At 40.6% G+C, this 25,228-nt stretch overlaps 1 protein-coding gene across 1 annotated transcript in view; it reads left to right on the top strand.

Moving 5' to 3' along the window:
• Positions 1 to 25,228, top strand: part of LOC122658913 (probable acyl-activating enzyme 16, chloroplastic) — a 169,905-nt gene that overhangs the window by 131,015 nt on the left and 13,662 nt on the right. Inside the window, exons 9-12 of the mRNA XM_043854067.1 lie at positions 1,434 to 1,539; positions 15,284 to 15,442; positions 15,569 to 15,622; positions 15,711 to 15,791. Of these exons, the coding sequence (XP_043710002.1) occupies positions 1,434 to 1,539; positions 15,284 to 15,442; positions 15,569 to 15,622; positions 15,711 to 15,791 (400 nt within the window). The remainder of the gene's footprint in view (positions 1 to 1,433; positions 1,540 to 15,283; positions 15,443 to 15,568; positions 15,623 to 15,710; positions 15,792 to 25,228) is intronic.

The following is a 25,228-nucleotide window of genomic DNA, read 5'->3' on the forward strand; positions in this document are numbered from 1 at the left end:
AGTATTGAAGATTGGTTTATGATGAAGTATTGTTTCTTCCCTGTGACTGCTATTTTTCTTCCTTGCGCATTCTGGTTGTGCTGAACAGTGACCTTCATGTGGTCTAATCATCAATATTCTTATTTGTGTGGGGATGCTATCAGTAGATGAACATTCTCTTGCTGGTTCTTGATCAGCAGACCTTGATTTCTGCTTTTCTTGAGAAATCCTAGTCCAAGTAGGTTTTTCAAGAAGTCAACTTTCGCTTGTTGAGTCGCTATGAGATTTTACAGAATTGTTCTTTGCATTAAATAGAGTGTATGCCTCAATTTTATCATGATTAGACATGATTTGCTATCTGCGATTTTGAGGGGGAAGATTTCTCTGTGATTTCTTCTCTCTCCCTTGCCTGCGGTATATACGGTATCTCTGGTGACTGGAACTTCTTCCTTTCTGTTGTTTTGTGGTTTGTGATGTCAGAATACACCTGCAGTAAAGAAGATAAAGAAGATTTGGAAACTTTACTGTAAAAGGAGAGTGATTTTGAAGAACAACGGAAGGCATACAATTAATAAGAAAACATGCAGTTAACACAGCCCCAATAGATTTTGGGACATTCATGTGAATCATTAAAGATCCAGCAACTTCCAAATTCCAATAAGTGCCTATTATCCCTTTTAGCAACATCATTTTGCTGAGGAGAATAGATACAACAAAATGATATTTCAGTTTGGGTATACTCAAGAGCATTATTGGAACCAAAAAAATTCTAAGCACACACCAAATTGAGTATTTATTTTATTAATAATTGTTTAAACACTGACAAGAACTCTAAACGATCTTTTAATAAATGCAGCCATGAAATGCGAGAATGATCGTAAACGAATGTGACAAAAAATAAAAACAAGACCTACTTTTGACTCTACATGGAGCTCAAATGTCAGACTGAATTAAAGAAACAAAAAAAAAAAACAAAACTAACTCCTATCACTTAGAGAAGGAAAAGACGAATGATGGTGCTTTCCCAATTCACATGCTTCACATTCAAGACGCGAGATTGACTTGCTACTTGGGATCATATGTTGCAGCTTGGAAAGGGACAAGTGGCCTAAACAATAATACCACTGGAGGGGATAAGATATACACTTATAGGGTATTCTATTCCAATCGTGAGCCCTTTTCTTCTCTTCTTCTCTTCATCTTCTTCGTTCCCTCTCTTCTTCCTCCACTTTTTCTACTTGTGTGATTGTTTGTGGTTTTATGCTTTGGTACTGTATACTATCCTGAATGGACTTTCTGGGAACTAAGCAACCATGGATTGCTTGTTGAATTAGTAAATATTCTGCGTAGTTAAGCAATAACCCCTCTGCAGCTTTGTCCAGGGTTTTGAACTGGTTGGTAGATAGGTTCTGTACCACATATTCCTCTTGTAGTCATTATAATCTTTGCTGCAGAGGAATCCAGAAACAACTTTCTTCAAGCTCTATTGCTCGAAAGCTTGTTGCACTTACATTCATCAAGATAAGTTTGGTATACATGGATTTCAAGAGGATTTATGAGGTTTGAGTTTGAACTTAAATATCAATTTTGATTTCCTGACAAACTTTATCTGTTATATTTGTAATTCAAATTAAGGTAAGTAATTCCATGCCACTGAACTCAACTGAACTCAACTAGCTCAAAATTTTGATCTGCTGGAAAATAATTTCAATAAAAACTAAGGGAAAAGCATAGCACAATTGACATTTTGCTAGCCTGGGACAACTGGTGCCTGGTTTAATGCCATGTGTGGGGAATACGTGGTCAATCTGAAGTGTTGGATAGATAGGATGCCCTCTTGATTGGCTACCTTCTATCAGACTTTTGCCCTCATATTTCCAACCATTACTGCTCTTGTCCCTTTCTTTACTTTTCAGACATTTTCAAGCCTTTGTTTGCCATATGGAAAGGTTTGTTTCTCTTTAAATTTGATAGGTGGAAAAGGGAGGGTGATGAGGTAAGCTAAGCTGAAGTAACAAACACAAGAAAACCTAAGAAAAATCAGAATCGCAGTAAACCAGAAAACTGAGAGGCAGGAATTAAATATGATTAGAACTTGCAAACCATAAATCTGATGGGATTGAAACTAATATATATTAGAGATCCTAATGGGATGAGAATATGTTTAAAATATAAAAGCAATGTGATGGTTAGATGAGGAGAAATAAACATGGACAGAAAATAGAAAGTAAAGAGAACTAGCATAAATTTTAATCTACCAGTCTGATAACTACCAGGTTTGGGTTGAGTGGAGTATAAGGGGAAAGGATTAAAAACTTAACATGTCCAAAACTCAGTCCAGTATGATTTCTGAAATCAGAGACTGAACTTCAAACTTAAATAGTGGAAACAACTCCTACCGCAAGACCTGAAACGGCATATAAATTAGTAGAAGATGGAAGAAAATATAAGAGCAGCAATAATCCCTAGAACACAAAATAAGTTTAGAAATCACCCATGGAGAGTCCACGGTAGGGAGAGAATAACTGCTGGAATTTCTGCAGAAAACTAAAGGAAGAAGAAGATAGAAGAAATGACTAAAGGCTTCACTGCCTTGGCTGCAACTGAATCAACACAGTAGCACACACTCACATATAATTTTTTTTTTTATCAAACATCAAAATCGTGGGAGGCTGTTGTCCCCTCTTTATTTATAAGCTGTGACCATTACAATCAAATAGGAAACTCTCTAATATAGTGACTGATCCTCTACTACTAAGCAACAACGAAAAATTTAGTAAAGAGAGTCCCAGTGCACGATGCTCCCGCAACTGCAGGGTCTGGGAGGGGCAAAAGTACTCAGTCTTACCCCCTGCTTCGCAGTCGCAGGGGAGGCTGTTTCCAAGAACAATGAAATTTTTTTAACTTCCTAAATCGAAAGTCCTAAACAACTAAGAAACAATAGAGTTTAGGAATTCTCCAAAAAATAGAAAGTCCCAAAATAACAACTACTAAGTAGCATACTTGCTTGCTAACAAAGGAACTATTAACTTTGAAATAAACAACCACTAAACAAAAAAGAAACTGTCTATTTTAGACTCCACAGAATAACCTAGTACCAAACAAAGATCTTCCAACAGGATCCTCCACCAAAGTTGGGCCCACATATTCCAAGGAAGTAGGCTGATTGACTTCAGTATCTTCTTGAAGATCTCAACTAAGCAGCCATACATATGCCCTGTTTTGCCTCTTCTCTTAGGACTGAACTGCATCAACACTCTTTGGCTTGAAAAAAACTGGTCCTTTAGTTTAGTAACATGAGGGATAAGTTTGGTGCCATGCACATCCAACTTCAGCCCGTACAAGAGTTGAAATCTAAAGGTTGTAATAGAACAAGAGAAGAAGAGAAGATGAGAGTTGAAGGTAGAAAAAGAAGGTTGTGGTAATGTGTTGTGGGAGAGAATAGATTTCTCTGCCCTATATTGATTCACTTAACTACAAAACGGGCATTACATACCTACCCCCATGCTAACATAAGATAGCTAAGGGAGGTAAAAAAGTAAAAGCACAATATAATATAATAACTTAGTACCCAAAGTACCCTTATTACATGAATTCTAACAAGTACTCTAGAAATTCACGATAGCCAGGGATGAAATCCTCAAGACGCGGCCCTTTCTCCTCAAAGAACTTGGGTGGAATCACAAATTTTGTGTTCTCCATCTCTGGATTAGTCTCAACTGTAAAGGATGCATCTGTAGGAGTCTTCGGAACCGCTTTGTCAACCTCCGCTTCAATTGTAGTGCCAGATTCCTTACGATCTCGCCATCCACTGTTTTAACCTCTTTTGCTTCAACATCTTTAATGTAGGCCTCTACAGTGGTAACATCAAGACTGACTCTTCCTTGTTATCAGCAGTTGCTGGAATCTCTTGAGCTTTAACCTCAACTTCAGGTTCCTGTTCTTTGATTGGTATGCCCCAATTTTCCTGAATTCGAGCCAATCAAGTATCCAGTTGCCTCAAAGTCTCAAGCATATAGTTCAACTTGTCATTAATGCTAGGTGGTTGGGATGGCTGTGGCTCTATACAAGTGACTTTGAATGATTTGCGCCATTATCTCTATGAAGTAATCCAATTTTTCATCAGCACTGTGGCTTGGTGGGCTGTGGATTCACTGCCGGCCATAGCTCTGATACTAATTGATGAGGTAAGCTAGGCTGAAGTAACAAACACTAGCAAACCTAAGAGAAACCAGAATCATAGTGAACCAGAAAACTAAGAATATGGTAGCAATTGAATAAAGAAACAATAGAGTTTAGGAACTCTCCACAAATTTGAAAGTCCCAACTCCCAATATTACAACTGCTAAGTAGCATACTTGTTAACAAAAGGAACTGCTAACTTTGAAATAAACAACCACTTAATAAAATAGAACCTTGCTATTTTAGACTCCACAGACTATTCCTATTAAACCCGTGCCCAAAAATATGGGCTAATTTGAATTTTTGTTGAAGGTCCGGAACTCGAGGTCAAAGCTAACAGTACATTGTGGTGCATTGATCCCATGGTTGAATTTAATGAGGTAGCCCCGTTGGTGAGAACCTACATACCATTAAGAAGGCAAACACCAAACTCCTTGTAACTATACAGTTGACCATCAAATGTACAGCCTAAGGTAGGTACCATCCCTTGATTTCTAGGGCCCTACCCGAGTACATGATACATTAGGCCTTTGAAACATTTAGGGAAGGTTAATAGGCAAAGACATTAACAACGGGGTGATTCGGCACTGTTTCATTAGGGAAGAAAGAAGAATAAAAGAGAGGCCTAGGCTCCTAAACTTAGCTTGAGTGTGAGAAACCAAGCTTAGAATCCTATCAAATTGCTCCCAATTTCTAAGGTAAAGACCCCAACCTAGTTAAATTCTTTCACCCAACCTATTCTTAAACATAGGGTTGGTTGGTATTCTGGAATTAAAGATAAGAAGTTAACACCCATCATGCTTGCATATGTTCTATCTTGTTTTGGGTTAATTATAAACCCAATTCCTTTGCATGCATGCTTAAACCCAACCATAGGACCTAATCCTAGTTCTAGGTTAAACTAATGATGACCCTCATCACCTTGAATGTTTGAGTTAAAGCATTTTCAGGCCAAACATCAACTTTCATGTTTGTTTTGATGATGAGAACTTAATTCCATACATGCATGTTAAATCTCAACACAAATAGCAATTCTGCTACTCTGGCAGATTGACCCCCGCTTAGTTAAAATGATATAACTCCATAATCCGAACTTCATTTTCTTTGATTCCAATTTTGTTAGAAACTAGACTCATAGAGCTGCATTTCCTTAGAAGGAACCATTGTCCAATTATGTCTCTAAGTGAGCTGAAATTTCACTTCAAGTTGCTGTCCAGAAGCGAATCCTTCTGTTGGACAGATTGACCTTTGTCTAATAAAAATATTATAACTCCATCATCCGTACCTCATTTCCTTTTATTCCAATTTTATTAGAAACTAGCCTCATAGAGCTGCATTTTCTTAGAAGGAACCATTGTCCAATTATGCCTTTAAGTGAACTGAAATTTCATTTCAACCTAGGCAAAAATAGTAAAACAGGATTCTCTGGACGATGGACTGGACGATTGGCCCAAAGGTCCAGTGCAAGCTCCAGAGACTGCTGAAACCTGTATTTTCCACTCCAGACTTATGAGGACCTAGTGCATTGCTATCAAACACCTCAGAATCATACCTTATAATTTATGGAAGCTTTTCCCCAGCCTAGGAACCATGTGGGCCCCACATACATAGCTAAGATGGTGAGAATTGAGTGGAAAATGAGTTTTTCACATGGGACAGCTTGGGCCAAACAGACCCTAGTGGCCCCTGGCCTATAAATAGGGGGGGCAGCCCTTATTTCGTTTCCCTACTATTCCTAGCATTAGAGAATAAAAGAGAAAGAAAGAACGAAAGGAAGAAGGAAGGAGAAGAAGAAGAGAAGAAGGGTTTGTTGGCTTGTGAAGCCTTGATCGATTTCTCCACAACCTTAAGGTAATTCAACTAAGCCTAAACCACTCTCTTCACCATGTCCCATTTCTGTTCTCTGAGTTTGAGCCCAAGAACCATAGCCATGTAGCCATGTCTCTGTAGGATTGTTATGGAATCACCACCTAGAGCTCTAGGACAGCTTTGGACCATCCGTGCATGCTTAGTTCTATGTGATCTATGTGATTTCTACACTGGTTACAACCTATTAGTGTATATATTTCGATTCCAGCCATGTATCTAGCTCAATCTTATGCTTGATCATGCGTGCAACTCATAAATGATAGGCGAGGAGCATGAATCTTCACATGCATGCTATGTTTAGTATGTTATGGCTTAGGATAGTTGCTGTAATGGGTATACATGACTGTTATTATATGAATTATAGGAATTAGAGAAGTTACATGATCGATTTCAGCCTTGTATGCTTAAATTCCTTGGTGCTTGAACCCAACCCATTAACCAATTAGTAAACCATGTTTAGGAATCCATAAAGCCATTATATTAGCTTAATTATAAGTGATACTACCCCCTGGAATCATCCCAAATCGGAAATGGGAAGAAACCAGGAGCCAAAACCAGATTTTGAACAAAAAATCCCGTGTTCAACAGGGACTGGATGATGCACTGGGCGTTTGACCCAAACGTCCAGTGAAACACCCAGAGTTGCACCTAAAGGCCCAGTGGCTGATTTATGACCAAACCTAATCCAAACCTTATGGGACTTCACCCATAGCCCTAAAATAGTATTTATAACATAAAAACCATCATGAACCCCTACCCAATGCAACCTTGCTGTCGTCACTTTGGGTGCACCAATGAGCTCCATTGGCCATGATCCAAAGAGGGACCATGAGCCCAAACGTGAGCCAACCATGGGGAGGACCCTTACCATCACTCCCCAAGGTTGATGAGACTTAGAACAAGTGAAACCCATAAGGAAACCCCCACTTTGTTATATTTTTTCTCTGGGTGATGCACTGGGCGTTTCACCCTAAGGCCCAGTGTAAGTCCCAGAGAATGTTGTCATAACTGTTTGGTGTCTGGATCTGAAACCAACCTACCCTAAGGCAACCCTAGGACCCTAAACCTCCTTTAACAGTATTTAACATGTTCTAATGGTCCCGTTAACATAGGTTATAGCTCCAGGTACGAAGTGCCATGTCAATTTCCAACTGGGACCGAGCTGACTAAAGAGTAAGCAGGATTTGCACATGGTGAGTGGAATTACACCATACGTGTAGGTGTAACATAACTAATGAGTTATGGTAACAATAACAGTTTACTTTTCTGTCTTTATATTTATATTCTCATGTTCTTATTGGAATTATGTTGAGAACTGTTGATAGAATGCTGGCATATAAATTGTTAGCCTAAATAGAAACGAAGCCGGTGGTAGCCCGTAGAATGGGCTGTGGTTGACACCACCCGACTCGTACGATATCATTAAAATTGCTAGTCTAGATGCCGTAGTCGGCTTGGAAATGAGGCTAGTGGTGGCCCGTAGAATGGGAGGCGGGGCACCACCTGACTCGTACTATGTCATATAGAATGCATATGGCTAGGGTATCATCATCCGTGCTACGAACCCTTGCCAACAGGGGTTAAAGTGTTGGATGTCTGTGAGAGAACTTACACCAAAGGTATTTGCTCAGCTGGGTGCCTATCTTCAAAAAAGGTGGTATCACAGGCTAATCTTAGAGGGCTGGTCGGGCTGACCTTGGGAAGAGATGCTGGAGCTGACTGGTTTTCTCCGACAACTCAATGGGTGTATCGCGGTAAGGGGTTAGAGGCCCGCACCAGGGATACATGTATTGGGGATTGTAGTAGCACTATACCTGCCTTAGTTTTGTCTGTTAGGTGGCTTAATAATAAAAATGAATATCATTCATATAGGCTCATGGTTGTGCATGCATGTGCACGCATGGTTTATATTTCATTCACGGGCTCGGTGGAACTCACACTCTTGTATATTCTCTTTTGTTCTTATTTAAGTTTCTCTCTTTCAAGAAGTATAATTACCATGACAATGTACTTTTCGAGCATAAATGGATATGTATATGGTATAACTAGGTATTTGGGATTTTATTATAAATGATATAAATCATCTATGGGTAGTTCGATCTTCTGTTGCACTCTAATATTCATTTATTATATTTTACCCTCATTGTGTGGTTTGTGACATGTAAGTACTGCTTCTGGATCCTTGGGGATTGGCGGATGTCATAGGATATCCGGGTCACTTGCCTAAATCCTCCCAGGGGGTGGTTTGGGGTGTGACAATTCCAGTAGCAAACAAAGATCTTCCAACATGATCCTCCAAATTTGGGCCCACATAACTAAGGCAGTAGGCTGATTGACACCAGTATCTTCTTGAAGATCTCTGTTACAATCCAAAAACTTATTGATCAGAACTAGGAAAGATATGATGAAATAGGACAGAAAAAAGAGAGACGAAGTCGCAGACCAAGAGAGGCAGCCCATGACCTGGAAAACTGAATAACCAGATCATGGGCGGAAACTATTATTATATAGACAATAAGTTTGAAAGACTTGACAAAAATAACCTTGCATAGAAAATAATAAAACTAAACCCTAAAGGCCATAACACCCCTAGTTTCTCAACACTCCCTCTCAAGCTGGAGCATATATATCAGCCATGCTCAGCTTGTTACAACTCAACCGGAAACTAGGAGTAAACAAGGACTTCGTAAACGTATCAGCCAGTTAATCTAAGGAAGAAACAAATGGGGTTTCGATCATCTTCTTCATCACAACATCTCGAACAAAATGACAATCAACCTCAATGTGTTTCGTCCTCTCATGGAAAACTGGGTCACAAGCAATATAGGTAGCAGCTTGATTATTACAAAACATCTTCATAGTAGGAATAGGAAAACCCATTTCTAAGAGTAAGAACCGAAGTCACATCAACTGAGCAGCAGTATGGGCCATAGCTCTATACTCTGCTTTAGCACTAGACCTGGCAATGGTAGTCTGCTTCTTGCTCCGCCAGGTAATGAGATTACCACCAATAAAGGTACAATAACTTGTAGTGGAACGTCGGTCACTAGCCGTACCAGCCCAATCCGCATCAGAAAAACCAACCAAATCTATGTTTGTTAGGCCGATAAATGAGACCTTTACCAGGAGCACCTTTGAGATACTTCAACACTCAAACAGTAGCATCCCAATGAGATTTTTTAGGAGAATGCATAAACAGACTGAGCACACCCACTACAAAGGTATCCGTTAGATAAATAAGCTTCCCAATCGCGCTTCTATACTGGTTCACTTCATTAACACCAAACTTCTAGTGAGGATCCATGGGAGTATCCACTGGTTTAGAAGCAAGCATACCAATGTCTGATAACAAATCAAGCACATATTTTCTTTGGGATAGGGTGATTCCTTTACTACTTCGAATCACCTCAATACCAAGAAAGTAATGGAGGTTAACCAAGTCCTTGGTCTGAAAATTCTGCTGCAAATAACTTTTAACCTCCAAAATGCCAACCATGTCATTCCCAGAGAAAATAATATCGTCAACATACACAATCAAAATAACCACCTTCGATCCTTGATGATGTACAAAGACCAAATGATCAGAATAGCACTGGGAGAAACCACATTTAATAATTGTAGCGCTGAATTTATCAAACCAGACGCTAGGAGATTGTTTAAGGCCATAAATCGCCTTACGCAGTTTGCAAACACGACTACCATACTCCCCCTGAGCAACATACCCCGGAGGTTGCTCCAATAGACCTCCTCATGTAAATCACCAAACAAAAACGCATTTTTAATATCAAGCTGAAACAAAGGCCAATCAAGATTGACAGCAAGAGAAATAAGAAGGTGAACCGAATCGGGCAATGGGAGAGAACGTCTCAAAGTACTCGACCCCATAGGTTTGAGTATACCCCTTGGCAACCAAACGAGCTTTAAGCCGTTCAACAGAGCCACATCAGGATGGTACTTGATAGTATAAACCCATGACACTTCACCAGATCCTTACCAAGAGGTAGATCAACCAAAGTCCACGTCTTACAAGTCAAAAGGGCACCCATTTCAGCATCCTGGTAAGGATCAACCAAAGTCCACGTCTTACGAGTCAAAAGGGCATCCATTTCGGCATCCATGGCTGTTTTCCAACCAGGAACAAAGACAGCATCATGGTGGTTTTAGGGAGAGAATGAGAAGCAAGACACAAAGCAAAGGTATGATGAAAAGAAGGAAAATGAGACAACGAAACATAGTTATCCATGGGATAAACAACAAGAGAGGTATTGGTGTAAGAGCGGGTACCTTTACGACGTGCAATGGGTAAGTCATTAGAAGAGGGGGAACCCACACCTCTAGTATGAGTAGATTGTGTGGTAGATGGAAAACCTGGTAAAGCAGAACGAGCCTCAATATGCTGCATCGACTTAGGCTGCTGCTGATACACCTGCAAAGGTGGGGAAGAACGTGGATTGGGGTGGTCTGGAAAGGGAATCTAAAACTGGAACAGGGGGATCAACCGTAGGAGGCCATTCTTATGCCCTAGTTCTTTCTAGAGGAAAATCGTAGGGCTGCTATGTTGCATACTCACCATTGACCGATCAACGTCACAGACTGCTGCTACTGCTGCTCCCATATCTGATGGGTCACATACTATTATTGATTCTTCTAAAGGGCCTGTGAAGTGTGAACACTGTCACAAGCCATATCACACTAAAGCCACTTACTAGAAGCGTCATGGTAAACCTGCTGCTTTTGAGGCCAAGCGTGCTACTCGTGGAAAGTCCAAGAACAAAGCCAATCACACCGAGACTGTTACCACGGCTCCCACTATTGACATTGGTCTCTCCTAGAAGGAACTGTGGGCATCCCGTCGTATGTTACAGGATTCCACTTCATCTACTACATCAACACCTGCCAATCAATCTACCACTTCAGGTTCCTATTTTGCCCATTCAGGTATTTTGTTTGTTGGTCATTTTGCATCGGTAGTCTCCAATCCTTGGATAATAGACTCTGGTGCCACTGGTCACATGATAGGATCCTTTTTTCATTGATATTCTCCCACTTCTGGGAATGACAAAGTTCGTGTGGCTGATGGTTCCCTCTCCTCTATTTCTGGAAAGGGATCTATCTGTTGTACTCCTTCCATCACTTTATCTTCTATTTTGCATATACCTAATTTCACTACTATTCTTCTTTCAATTAGTAGTCTTACTCGCGATCTGAATTGTAAAGTGACTTTTTTCCTTCTCACTGTGTTTTTCAAGATCTGGTAATAGAGGTGACAATTGGATGTGGTAAAATGCATGGTGGAATGTATCTGCTTGACAATGGTTGTCCTTCTCCACCCACATAACCATTTCAAATCATCAGAACTCATTGGTCTCCTCTGGATTACAACAATGGCATTACCAATTAGGTCACCTCCCTTTAGGAACCTTATCTCTTTTATTTCCAGCATTAGTAAAACAATGTAATAAAGATGACTTTTTATGTGACGTGTGTGTACTGGCCAAAAAGACACGTTCAACTTATTCCGTTTCAAATTAAAGAAGTCCTCTTTTTCATATGATTCATAATGATGTGTGGGGTCCTAGTCGTAAAACTTCTATGGCCATCGTTGGTTTGTTTCTGTTATTGATTGTCACTCTTGAAATACATGGGTTTATCTCATACACACTAAAAGTGAGGTTTTTTCCTTATTTCAGCACTTCCATAAAATGGTTCAGACCCAGTTCTAGGCCACTCTAAAAATTTTGAGGAAGTGATAATAGCAAGGAATATATGGAGGGTCAGTTCCAGAAGTACCTTGGTGATCATGGGATTGTCCATCAAACCAGTTGTGTCGATACCCAGCCCAAAATGGAGTACCTAAAAGAAAGAACCGTCACTTGTTGGAAGTAGCTCGAGCGCTAATGTTTGCTCGGCATGTTCCTCCCCAATAGTGGGGAGATGCTGTCCTTACTGCTGCATACCACATTAATCGGATGCCCACTAAGGTCCTAGCATCCCGTACCCCAGTTGATCTACTGCTTGGCTCCTCTTCCTTTGTGGTTCCCCCTAAAATTTGTTATTGTGTGTATTATGCTCGGTCTCCTGGTAAGCTTGAACCCCATGGCCTTCGTTGCATATTTTCAGGTTACTCTCCCACCCAAAAGGGTTACAAGTGTTACCATCCACCCACCTGCCGTACCCTTGTGAGTATGGATGTTATTTTCCATGAAGCCTTTTCCTATTATTCATCCCCACATCTTCAGGGGGAGAGTTCTAGTCAAGATGTGTTAACTCTTGAGATCCCTCTTAAGGCCCTTGTGTATAGTCAACCTGAACCTATTGCTTTTGTTCCTCATATACCTTCTACTGTTGAGGAGCCTATACAGGGGGAGACTTTGGAGACTGGTAATGATGAAGTTCCTGTTTAGAAGGAGGTTACTCCAGTCCAGAAAACCATTGTTGAATTTTTCAAAGGAGAATTAATGATTCTAACCTCAAAACCTATCAGAAAGGACGTTCCAAAGGCAAGCAGCTTCAATCCACTGCGACACTAGTAGCCATCCAGTTGCCGATTCTGGATCCAGAGCCTACTTCCACTTCGGGTAAGACCCCTTCTCCTAGGTTGCCTATTGCTCTTAGCAAAGGTACTAGGACTTGTACACAGCATCATATATCTCATTTTGTCTCATATAATTCCCTTTCTCCATCCTTTCATGCATTTGTTTCTTCTCTTTCTTCTGTTCATATTCCCCAGAATTGGCAGGAAACTTTTACAGATGGAAAGTGAAAGGCAGCAATGATAGAAGAAATGAGAGCCTTACAAAAAATAATACGTGGAATCTTGTGGTTCTTCCTCAAGGGAAAAACCCATTTGGATGTAAATGGGTATTTGTGGTCAACAGATGGCACTGTGTATAGATAAAAGGCACGGCTTGTGGCCAAGGGATTTACTCAGACGTATGGCATTGACTATCAAGAGACCTTTGCATTTGTGGCAAAACTAAACACCGTTAGAGTTTTATTATCCTGTGCGGTAAATCTGGGATAGGATTTACCACAGTTGGATGTGAAGAATGCCTTCCTCCCATAGTTTAAAATCTCGCGATGGCCGAAATATCCGAAATATGGTATTTCTCATCTCGGTGGGTTTTTTGCCATATTAAGGCCTAATACTTCATGTACACCCTTATTTAAGCTAAATAAACACATTTAAACCTTCATATTGCAAAAAAATTGAACTCAAAGTGGTGTTTTGGGTTTGCACCCTTGATTGACAATATACGGTCTCCAACCCTGATGTATAAATAGTTAAATACATATTAATTAGGTATTAAAAGACATATAAGAAATTTAAACAAAGTAATGAAACAAAAATAACTCATAACTCATAACTCATAACTCATAAACTCCATAATAGTCAATAGTTCAATACTCAATACTCATTACTCATTACTCAATAGTCAATACACAAAGTCACAAGTTCACAACTCACAAGAGTGCAAGACTCACAAGAAATATCACGAAATATCGCCGACATATCACGAAATATCACGAAATATCATGAAATATCCCGAAATATCACCGAAATATGAACTTTTTCCATTTCGCCTTGCCATTTCGTCTCGATACAGTCGAGATTTCCAAAATATCCCGATATATTGGCGATATTTCGCGAAATCTTGAAGCATGCTTCCTCCATGGAGAGCTTGAGGAGGAAGTATACATGGATATTCCACCTGGTTTCTCATGTCACAAAACCAGCGGCAAGGTTTGCAAATTGAAACGTACGTTATATGGGTTGAAGCAGTCACCTCATGCTTAGTTTGGTAGGTTTCACAAGGCTATGGATTCTGTGGGATATAAGTAGAGTAATGCTAAACATACTCTGTTTATAAAGAGGAGTGGTGATAAAGTAATCATTCTTGTAGTCTTTGTTGATGATATTGTGGTGACTGGGAATGATGGTGATGAGATCAACAAATTAAAGAGTTTCCATGGCTGTGAATTTGAAATAAAGGATCTGGGAAAGCTAAGGTACTTTCTAGGGATAGAAGTTGCTCGACCTTCAATGGGCATCTTTCTCTCCCAAAGGAAGTATATCCTAGATCTATTGTTCGAAATAGGATTGTTAGGGTGTCATCCTTCAAATACACCTATGGAAACTACTACTAGGCTCATAGAAAAAAAGGGCAAACCGGTTAACAAAGGTCGTTATCAGCGGCTGGTAGGAAAACTAATTTACCTTTCGCATACATGGCCAAATATAGCTATTGTCGTGAGCTTGGTAAGTCAGTTCATGCATGATCCTTATTCCTCTCATATGGATGTTGTTCTTTGTATCCTTCGCTATTTGAAGTCAGCACCGGGAAAAGGAATTCTTTTATCTCCTCATCGTCGTCTACAAGTTGAAGCGTATACTGATGCTGATTGGAATGGATCTTCTGATAGAAAGTCCATATCTGGCTATTGCTCCTTTGTAGGTGGAAATGTTGTCACTTGGCGTAGCAAAAAGCAGACTGTGGTGGCAAGGTCAAGTGCTGAAGCAGAGTTTCATGCAATGGCGCAAGGAATCTGTGAGTTGTTATGGCTCAGAGGTTTATTACAAGATCTTGGTGTTCCTGTCTGTCGCCCAATGATGTTGTACTGTGACAATAAGGCTGCTATTAGCATTGGTCACAATACTGTTCAGCATGATCGTACCAAGCATGTGGAGGTTGATAGGCACTTCATCAAGGAGAAGCTAGAAGAAGGCCTCATATGTGTTCCCTTTGTGAAGTTTGCTGATCAATTGGCTGATGTATTCACTAAGGGGTTAAGTGAGAAAGTTTTTCATCCTATTTTAGTCAAGTTAGGCATGTCTGATATTTATGCTCCAACTTGAGGGGGAGTGTTAAAATAAGACCCGTAGGGGTGTTTTTGTATTTTCCCACCTAACCGACTCTAATTAATGGAGTCGGTGGTGTGGGGGCAGTGATGGAATTAATTCTCCCTTCTTTTATTATAAATAGAGAGGCTTGGATGTTCATTAATACATCCAAGCGTTGAGCTCAAGTTCTTCTCCTGTTAACACTATGCATTATACTAGGCCCTGCACAGGTGTTGTCGTACAGCCACCTTCCCAAAGATCAAGTAATACAAACTTCACTTACACTAGTCAATTGAATTGCCTATTTTAACAAATTTATTTGGGTCATTCTCCCTCAAAGTAAAACTAATTTCCTTTCCAAGTAATGGTCCAATGTATACATTACTAACTTAATTTAAGCATGGTTTGTAGGGAAAGTGCCTCACAAGAAATCAGAATCAACCTCCTTTTCTTGTTTCAATGTTCGACTGGTTATTGGCTAGAATTATTGCAGCAGTTTTGTGGCCAATGCATGCTGCAGGGTTGAAGCTTGTATACTCTAAAATTCATTCAGCAATTGGAATATCAAAGGTTTGGGCTTGCTATATTGCAAATCATTAATGTAGCATCTAAGTTCTTTTATATTAGTTATTTCTGTGAAAGTTCAGTTGGTTGTTAGCAAGTGGAATAAACAGAGAAGTTATTGACAAAATGCAGGCTGGTATAAGTGGTGGTGGCAGTCTGCCATTATATGTTGACAGGTTTTTTGAGGTTAGACTCTTATACATTCTTATTGCAGATAGAATTCAACTAGGATTTTATATTTCCTTTTAACAGAAAAAAAATGTAAAACTTGTAGGCAATTGGCATACAATTGCAGAATGGTTATGGTCTAACCGAGGCTTCTCCTGTTGTTTCTGTTCGACGACCTGCTTGCAATGTAAGAAACACGGCTTTTTCAAGAGTATGACATCCACTGGTCTGAATTTGATTATTTTATGCTGTTATATTGCTTATGCATTTGTTGAACCCTAAACCATAGTAAAGGCTTACAGATTAGAATGTTGTATGGATTTAGACCGAGTATGGAATAGACTTGTTGTAATATGGGTTCAAGGGTAAATTGTCATAGGGGTAATATTGTCCTTGTACCCATTCCAGAACAATGTAAGAAACACAGCTTGTTCAAGAGTATGATATACACTGGTTTGAATTTGATTATTTTATGCTGTTATATTGCCTATGCATTTGTTGAACCCTAAACCATAATAAAGGTTTACAAATTAGAACGTTGTATGGATTTAGACCAAGTATGGAATAGACTTGTTGTAATATGGGTTCAAGGGTAAAATTGTCATAGGGGTTATATTGTCCTTGTACCCATTCCAGAACATTCTTTCTCTTGTTATAAATAAAGGACAGCTGTTGTCACTTTGACTCAAGCCATTATTCAAAGATTTCAACATGGCATCAGAGCCAAAAATCCGAGAATATGGGACCTAATATTTTTTTCCTTTTTTTCCTTTCTTTTCTCCTTCTCTCCATCGTGATTTCGACCTAGCAGCACCACCGCCTCCACCACTAACCTACCGCCAGCAGCTACCCCTTCCGCTAGTCTTCCGCCAGAAACCAACACCACTGCCAGCCCTCCCAGGCCTCCGTCACCTTCCCACACCACCACCACTCTCCCGCGACCCCTTTCTCTTTTTCTTTTCTCGCTGGAGGCCTTCCCGAAGCCTTGTAATATTTTTCCCCCTCCCTTGGTGGTGAGTTGACTCCCACCAAGGGCCTTTCTCTGCCATATTTTTTTTCCTATGCGGTGAATTTTTCTGCATTTTTTTTCTCTGTTATTGAGAATTTCCCTATGACCAGCCACCATGCCTGACAATTCTGAGATCATGTCTGCTTCCTCTGGCCCTAACGGCACATCGCAGCGTGATTTTGTTCCTTTTCTAGCCAGCCCTATAAAATTAAATGGGGCCAATTACCTGTTGTGGTCTCGTTCTTGCTTGTTTGCTATCGGTTCTCGTGGTCTCTCTGGCTACATCACTGGAACCTATGTCAGGCCTATTGATGCTGGTCATGCCCAAGACAAGTGGATGAATTTTAACTTCTTGGTTATGTCATATTTGGTGAATTCCATGGAGCAAGAGATTGCTGGTCGTTATCTTCTTCTTGATTTGGGGGCCAAAATCTGGAAGACAGCCCAAGACACATATTTGCAAGTTGGGAATGCAGCTCAGTGTTATGAGCTTCGCAAGAAAATCCACTCGACAAAGCAGCTGGAATCATCCCTGTCTCAATACTATAATAAGATGTGCACGATGTGGCAGCAACTTGATTTCTTGAGCACCTTAACTGCAACCCGTGATGTTGATACCACTGCCTTCCAAAAATGGGAAGACGTATTACGAGTGTTTGATTTTTTGGCTGGCCTTAATCTCAATTTTGATCCAATTCGATCAAATATTCTGAACGGGATCCTCTTCTCACTCTTGAGCAAGCATATGCTATTCTTGCAGCTGAAGATAGCCGCCGGACTGCCATGATTACTCCTGTTACTCAGGAGCGCTCAGCTCTTATTTCTCGACCTGCAACACCTTCCCATGGGAATTTCACGTCTTCTGGTGGGGATCGTTCATCTGGTGACCATCCTCCTATTAAGTGTGATCATTGTGGGAAGGATTGGCACACTAAGGATCGATGCTGGAAGCTACATGGTCGTCCTGCAAACACTCGAGGGCATGGGAGAGGTGGTTCCAATTGTTCCAACACTGCCCGGGCAAATCAAGCACCTACTGATGACCAGCCCTCTGATTCATCTCTGTCCCAGGTAGTGGAAGAACTTCAGAATCTCAGGAAGATGATGACTCGGCTGGATATCTTCTTCATCTGGGTCTCCTTCTTTGACTGCATCGGCTATTTCCTTGCCATCCGATCCTCCTACCACTTCCTCTCCCGGTATTTTTAGTGGGAATAGCACCTCCGTCATACCCAAATCTTGGGTCATTGACTCGGGTGCTACCGACCATATGACAGGTTCTTCTTCCCTTTTTTTGAAATATTTTTCTTTATCTGGTAATAATAAAGTCCGTCATAATAAAGTCCGTGTTGCTGATGGATCTCTTTAACCAATCTCAGGCAAGGGATCCGTCAAGTGCACCTCTTCTCCTTGCCTTTCTTCTGTTCTCCATGTTCCTAAGTTTTCTACTAATTTATTGTCCATTAGTAGTATCACTAGGGACTTGAACTGCAAAGTAATATTTATTCCCACTCACTGTTTGTTCTAGGACTTGGAAACGGGTCATACGATTGCATGTGGTAAGGTGGTTGGTGGTTTGTACATGCTTGACAGTTCGCCGGCAGCATTGACATCCAAGTTATTTGAATTAAATAAGTGGCATTGCCGTTTGGGGCATCCACTTTTGAGTGTTTATCAACTTTATTTCCTAGATTAAGACAGTGTAACCCGAATAATTTTTCATGTGATGCTTGCACTCTTGCTAAACAAACTCGGAATGTTTATCCTGTTTTTGATCATCGTAGTATGGCTCCTTTTGGATTAATTCATAATGATGTATGGGGCCTTGCTCGTTGTGTGTCTACCTCTGGATTTAGATGTTTTGTGACATTTATTGATTGCTATAGCCGTACTACTTGGGTGTATTTGATGCATAGCAAGAGTGATGTGTTTGCTTGTTTTCGATTGTTTCACAAAATGGTCCACACTCAGTTTGATGCAAAAGTAAAAATTTTACGGTCTGACAATGGCAAGGAGTATATGGATGGGGCTTTTCGGACATATTTGAACACTCATGGTATTATTCACCAAACCTCTTGCGTTGATACTCCAGCCCAAAATGGAGTGGCTGAACGCAAGAACAGACATTTGCTGGAGGTGGCCCACTCCCTTATGTTTGCTATGAATGTCCCTCCCCGGTTTTGGGGCGATGCCATTCTTGTAGCTACTTACCTGATTAATCGGCTACCTTCATGGGTCCTCACTGGTCGCTGCCCATTGGATGTTCTATTGGGATCTTCCACATTTATTGTTCCACCCAAGATATTTGGTTCTGTGGTCTTTGCTAAAAATCATCATCCTCATGGGAAGTTTGATCCGAAGGGGCTCCAATGCATATTTCTTGGATATTCTGCCACATAAAAAGGGTATAAATGTTATCACCCTCCTACAAGGAAGCTTTTTGTTACCATGGATGTGGTCTTTTGGGAGTCTGAACCGTACTTTGCACCATCAGTACCTCTTCAAGGGGAGAATTCAAGTAATGAAGATGTTCCTCTGATAGCTCCGTTAGATGTACATGTACCTACCATTGAAGATGAGTCTATTGAATTGGAAGATGGAATTACTAGTCAAGAACAAGAACTAGGATAGAATGGACAACCTACAATTCAGGGGGAGTCTGGAGACCAAGGGGAAGAACCGAATCAGGTGAAGACCTTGGTTCGTGGAACATACTTTCCTCCTCATGGAGTATACTTCCCTCCTCGTTAAATTGGGCACAAAAATACCACCACCACTGCATCACACAATCAACACCTGCTCCAAGTCCTAGTCATCCTTCTGGTAAGCCTGTTTTTTATCAAAGTCTTGATCTTCCTATTGCAATCAGAAAACTCAAGTGAAGTTGTACTCAACATCCAATGTCAAATTTTGTTTCTTAGAATTCTTTAACTCCTTCATTCCATACCTTTGTTTCCTCTTTATCTTCCATCTCTATTCCTTACAACTGGCAGGAAGCAATAGCTTAACAGAAATGGAACGCGGCAATGGATGAAGAATTGCATGCCCTGGAGAAAAATAGAACCTGGGATTTGGAGACTCTTCCACAAGGAAAGAAACCCGTTGATTGTAAATGGGTCTTTATAGTAAAGCATAAGTCGGATGGGACAGTGGATAGATACAAAGCGAGGTTGGTTGCAAAAGGGTTTACCCAAACCCATGGGATCGACTACCAAGAAACCTTTGCTCCTGTAGCAAAGATGAACACTGTTTGGGTAATTATTTCTTGTGCTGTAAACCAAGGTTGGAGTCTCCAACAACTTTATATCAAGAACGCATTCTTACATGGAGGGTTGGAAGAGGATGTCTATATGGAGATACCTCCAGGATTTGCTTCACCAGAAACTTAGGGAAAGGTGTGCAAGTTGAAAAAGGCCTTATATGGCTTAAAGCAATCACCCCGGGCCTGGTTTGGTCATTTTCATGAAGCTATGGTTGCCAATGGCTATAAGCAAAGCAATGTTGACCACACACTGTTTGTTAAAAGAGTGGAACAGCATATCACTATTCTGATTGTCTATGTAGATGATATAGTGATCACTGGAAGTGATGCACAAGAAATTCAGGAGTTGAAGACCTACTTGGGCACAGAGTTTAAGGTCAAAGACTTGGGCAAATTGCGGTATTTCTTGGGAATAGAGGTTGCCTCTTCAGCTAAGGGTATATCTCTTTCCCAGAAAAAGTACACTCTTGATTTGTTGAATGATACTGGGATGCTTGGGTGTAAACCTGCCGATACACCTTTGGAGCCTAACACACACTTGAAGAGTAAGGAAGGTGACCTTGTGGATAAGGGACATTATCAGAGACTGGTTGGGAGATTGATATATGTATCCCATACCAGACCAGATATTGCATTTGCAATAAGTGTAGTTAGCCAGTTTATGCATGATCCTCACTCTTCTCACTTAGAGGCAGCATACCGGATCCTAAGGTACCTGATGTCTTCTCCTGGTAAAGGAATCCTATATTCTTCACACAGTCATCTCCAGGTAGAAGCTTATAGTGATGCAAATTGGGCAGGCAGCCTTGATGATAGAAGATCAACATCTGGATATTGCACCTATGTTGGAGGAAAACTTAACTTCTTGGAGAAGCAAGAAGCAGGTAGTGGTTGCTCGGTCAAGTGCTGAAGCTGAGTTTAGAGCCATGGCGCAAGGTATCTGTAAACTTCTCTGGCGAAAGGGACTTCTTCAAGATCTTGGGATGTCAATTGATCTTCCTATCCAACTCTACTGCGACAGCAAATCTGTAATCGGCATTGCCCATAACCCAGTCCAACATGATCGCACCAAACATGTTGAGATTGATCGGCATTTTATCAAGGAGAAGCTGGAGCAAGGAGTCATTTGTATTCCATTTGTTCAGTCTAGTGTTCAACTGGCTGATATTCTTACTAAGGGAATTAGAAGTAAATTGTTTTGTTCTATTGTTAGCAAGTTGGGCATGTTTGACATGTATGCACCAACTTGAGGGGGAGTGTTGTAATATGGGTTCAATGGTAAAATTGTCATAGGGTAATATTGTCCTTGTACCCATTCTAGAACATTCTTTCTCTTGTTATAAATAAAGGACGGCTGTAGTCACTCGGACTCAAGCCATTATTCAAGGATTTCAACAAGACTGATATGTAGATTAGAAGTGAACCGAACATGATAAGAATGAAGAAAAACAGTACTATGAAAGTGAAGGGAAAATTCCCAAGAACAGAAATGGAAATTAGGGTTTCAATGACAAATTTTGTAGGCTGAAAAATCTGAGTTGTATATTTCATTTCATGGCCGTATAGGTTTGGTTCCAGAATGGAAATTTTCTGCAATTCAGTAATATGATGAATTATTTCTGTTGATATAAATATTTTGGAAAACCGATATATAAATAAATAGGATTAAGTATATTAAATATTAAAACATAAATACACAACATTTAAAATATAAATATATTGGGTTTGGACACTGTTGAAAACCTTGAAATGACCTGCAAAACGGGTATGTTGACGATTAGTTATAAATGTTGTCTCATTTTGGCTTTAAGTTTGGTTTTAAGTATCCTACCATATCCGCCTATACTAACTGATACGTATCGTATCTTTAAGGTACCAATACGATACCTACAAAAATTTGGTATTAGTACATGTATGAAACCCCATCCTTTATATATGATCTATTGAATGCACTTGTCTTGTCATACTTGTTCTTCTTTTTGTACATGATATATTGTACATATTACTTATTTATAGTGTTTTATGCTTCAAAACTGTATTTTTCATATATCCTAAGCATTTTCATATTGTTGAAATAGGCTGCTTACTGCTTACCCGATTGGGGTAAGCAGTCCTAGTTCCACTAGGATTGGTCCTACCTGTCCTAGCTTACTAGGATTAGTCCTAGTCGAGTTAAGGTGGTTAGTCCCACTTTATTTATGTTTCTTTTTCTTTATTTTTTATTTCCTTTTATTGTTTTTCCCCAGCCGAGTCCTAGTTTGGGATTCCTAGTTGTATTAGGAATTCCTAGTAGGACTAGGACTGAGTTAAGTTTCTATTTTCAGTTGTAATTCTGTTCTTTATATAAACAGGGCCTGAATGATCGAATTATTCATTCAAGCATTCTCTACATCTCTCTTTTAACATGGTATCAGAGATAGTCTCTCAGATCTAGCCTGGTTCCTAGCCCCCCACCCTCCTTCCATTATCACTCGATCTCCATCTTCCCCCCCCCCCCCCCACTCAACTCTCTTCACTTTTTCTGGTTTTTTCTCCACTTAGGGCAGATCTAATGAGGTGATTTGTAGATGCTGCCCTAATTTTTCACCTCAACAATTGATGATTTAAGAAGTTCTTTGATCAATAGCTGCTGCGCACACTTCTGCAAAATTTTTTTTCCCTTATTGAAGATCAGATTCTCTTACAATTACAGGCTGGTTTTCTTGGGATCCAACACTGCAGGTTTTTCTGGACAGCTGCTGTCTCTGTTTTTCTTCCTACCATTGAGGCATATATCCATATCACTCTCCAGTTTTTTTTTGAACAAATATTCAAAACCTGCTGCTTCTCGATCTGGTTTATTTCTCCTCTCTGCGTGGGCAGTTTTGTTGCACGGATCTGCATCAACTTTGAAGACAGATTCTGCAATTTTTTTTACGACTTGAAGACCCCTGAATTTCAATCGATCTCTCTTCTAGGGTTTCCTCAAAACCCTACCTATCGATTTTTTATTTAGGGCTGGTTCTTGTTGCTACAGAAGGGACTCATCTTTCAGTTTTTATACTGTTTTGTCTGCAATATGGGGGACTCAGATGTAACCACGGCCAACTCTGGAGTTGATTCTCAGCCGCGGACAGAATTTCTCCCTTATGCTGCAGCTATTAAACTTAAGGGAACAAATTACCTCATCTGGGCCAGATCTATCTCCTTGACTGTGGCTGGTAGGGGACTCACTGGCCATCTTACTGGCACCACCACACAGCCTACTGAAGAAGGTGCTGCCCGTACTAAATGGGCTGCCAATGATGCTATGGTGATGTCCTTTATTACGAATTCTATGACCACTGACCTCTCCAGTCAATATCTACTCCTTGACACTGCTACCCAGATCTAGACTGCTGTCAAGGGAACTTATGGCCGTTCAGGAAATGATGCTCAGGTGTATGACATCAGGAAGACACTCCAATATACCACTCAGCAGGAGTTGTCTGTCACTAAATACTATGCTGCCCTCAAGTATTTATGGCAGCAATTGGATCACTATGCTAGGTTTTCACCTACTACTACTACTGACATCACTGCCTATCATTCCTATGTTGATAAGTTTCGGGTCTATGATTTCCTGGCTGGCCTCAATGATGATTATGATCCTATCCGGGTACAAGTCCTTGGTCGGATTCCTTTCCCCACTTTAGAGGAAACTTTTTCTTATGTTCACAGTGAAGAGACAAGAAGGGCTGCCATGATGATTACTCCCAAAGTTGAGAGATCAGCATTACTGACTGCTACCTCCACTCCCGTTACTTCTTTTGACAGTGTTGGTGCTACCACTACTAAAGAGCCTGTGAAATGTGAGCATTGTCACAAACCATATCACACGAAGGCTCAGTGTTGGAAATTACATGGCAAGCCTGCTGATTTTGAGACCAGACGAGGACGTGCTAAGTCTAAAAGCAAAGCCAATCACACTAAAAGTGTAGCCCCAACTCCTACTGCTGACATCGGTTTCTCTCAGGAAGAACTCTAGGCTCTCCGTCGTATTTTGAACACATCCCCTGCCTCTACTACGTCTGCTGCCAATTCAGGTTCCTTCTTTGCCCGTACAGGTATTTCTTTTGCTGGTCATTGTGCATCGGTAGTAACCACTCCATGGATTATAGACTCCGATGCTACTGATCACATGACAGGTTCTTCTAGCCTTTTTTATACATATTCTCCTGCTTCTAGTAAGGATAAAGTCAAAATTGCTGATGGGTCCCTCTCCTCCATCTCAGGGAAAGGATCCATTGGTTATTCTCCTTCCCTTACCCTGCCATTTGTGTTGCATATTCCCAAATTTACAACTAACCTTCTTTCCATTAGCAGTATCACTAAATCCCTAAATTGTAAAGTGATTTTTTTTCCAACTCACTGTGTTTTTCAGGAGCTGGACTTAGGGAAGACGATTAGATCGGGTAAAGTGCATGGCGGATTGTACCTGCTTGATAGAGATCCTACACCTACTCAGTCTTTACCTTCGGCATCTTTCTCTTCTGAAATACATAAATGGCACTCTAGACTAGGCCATCCCCCCTTAGGAACTTTATCAAATTTATTTCCAGCATTAGTAAAGGATTGTAATAAGGAAGATTTTTTTTGTGAACCTTGTGTCTTGGCTAAACAGACACGTTCAACTTATCCTATTTCTAATAAGAGATCCTCTTCCTTATTTCATACTGTTCATACTGATGTATGGGGGCCTAGTAGGAAAGCTTCCTTGACTGGCCATCGGTGGTATGTCACTTTCATTGACTGCTATTCTAGGTTCACTTGGGTATACCTTATGCACACAAAAAATGAAGTTTTTTCTTGCTTTCAGTACTTTCATCAATTAATTAAGACCCAATTTACTGCCACTCTTAAAATTTTGAGGAGTGACAATGGGAAAGAGTATACGGAAGGTCAGTTCCAAAAATACCTTGCTGCCCATGGAATCCTCCATCAGACCAGCTGTGTTGACACTCCAGCCCAAAATGGTGTGGCGGAGAGGAAAAATCGCCACCTCTTGGAGGTGGCTAGAGCTCTTATGTTTGCTCGCAATGTCCCTTCCCTTTATTGGGGAGATGCAGTTCTTACTGCAGCCTATTTAATTAATAGGCTGCCCAGTCGGGTTCTTCTTTCCAAGGCCCCTATTGAGCTATTACTTGGCTCTTCTTCCTTCATAGTCCCACCTAAGGAGTTTGGCTGCGTTTGTTATGCCAGGGAAATAAGGTCCCCTGGTAAACTTGACCCACGTAGTCTCCGCTGCATTTTCTTGGGTTACTCTGCTACCCAGAAGGGGTACAGGTGTTATTACCCTCCTTCCCGCCGGACTTTTGTTAGCATGGATGTTGTT

Source organism: Telopea speciosissima, chromosome 4, assembly GCF_018873765.1.
Source record: "Telopea speciosissima isolate NSW1024214 ecotype Mountain lineage chromosome 4, Tspe_v1, whole genome shotgun sequence".
Classification (NCBI taxonomy): domain Eukaryota; kingdom Viridiplantae; phylum Streptophyta; class Magnoliopsida; order Proteales; family Proteaceae; genus Telopea; species Telopea speciosissima.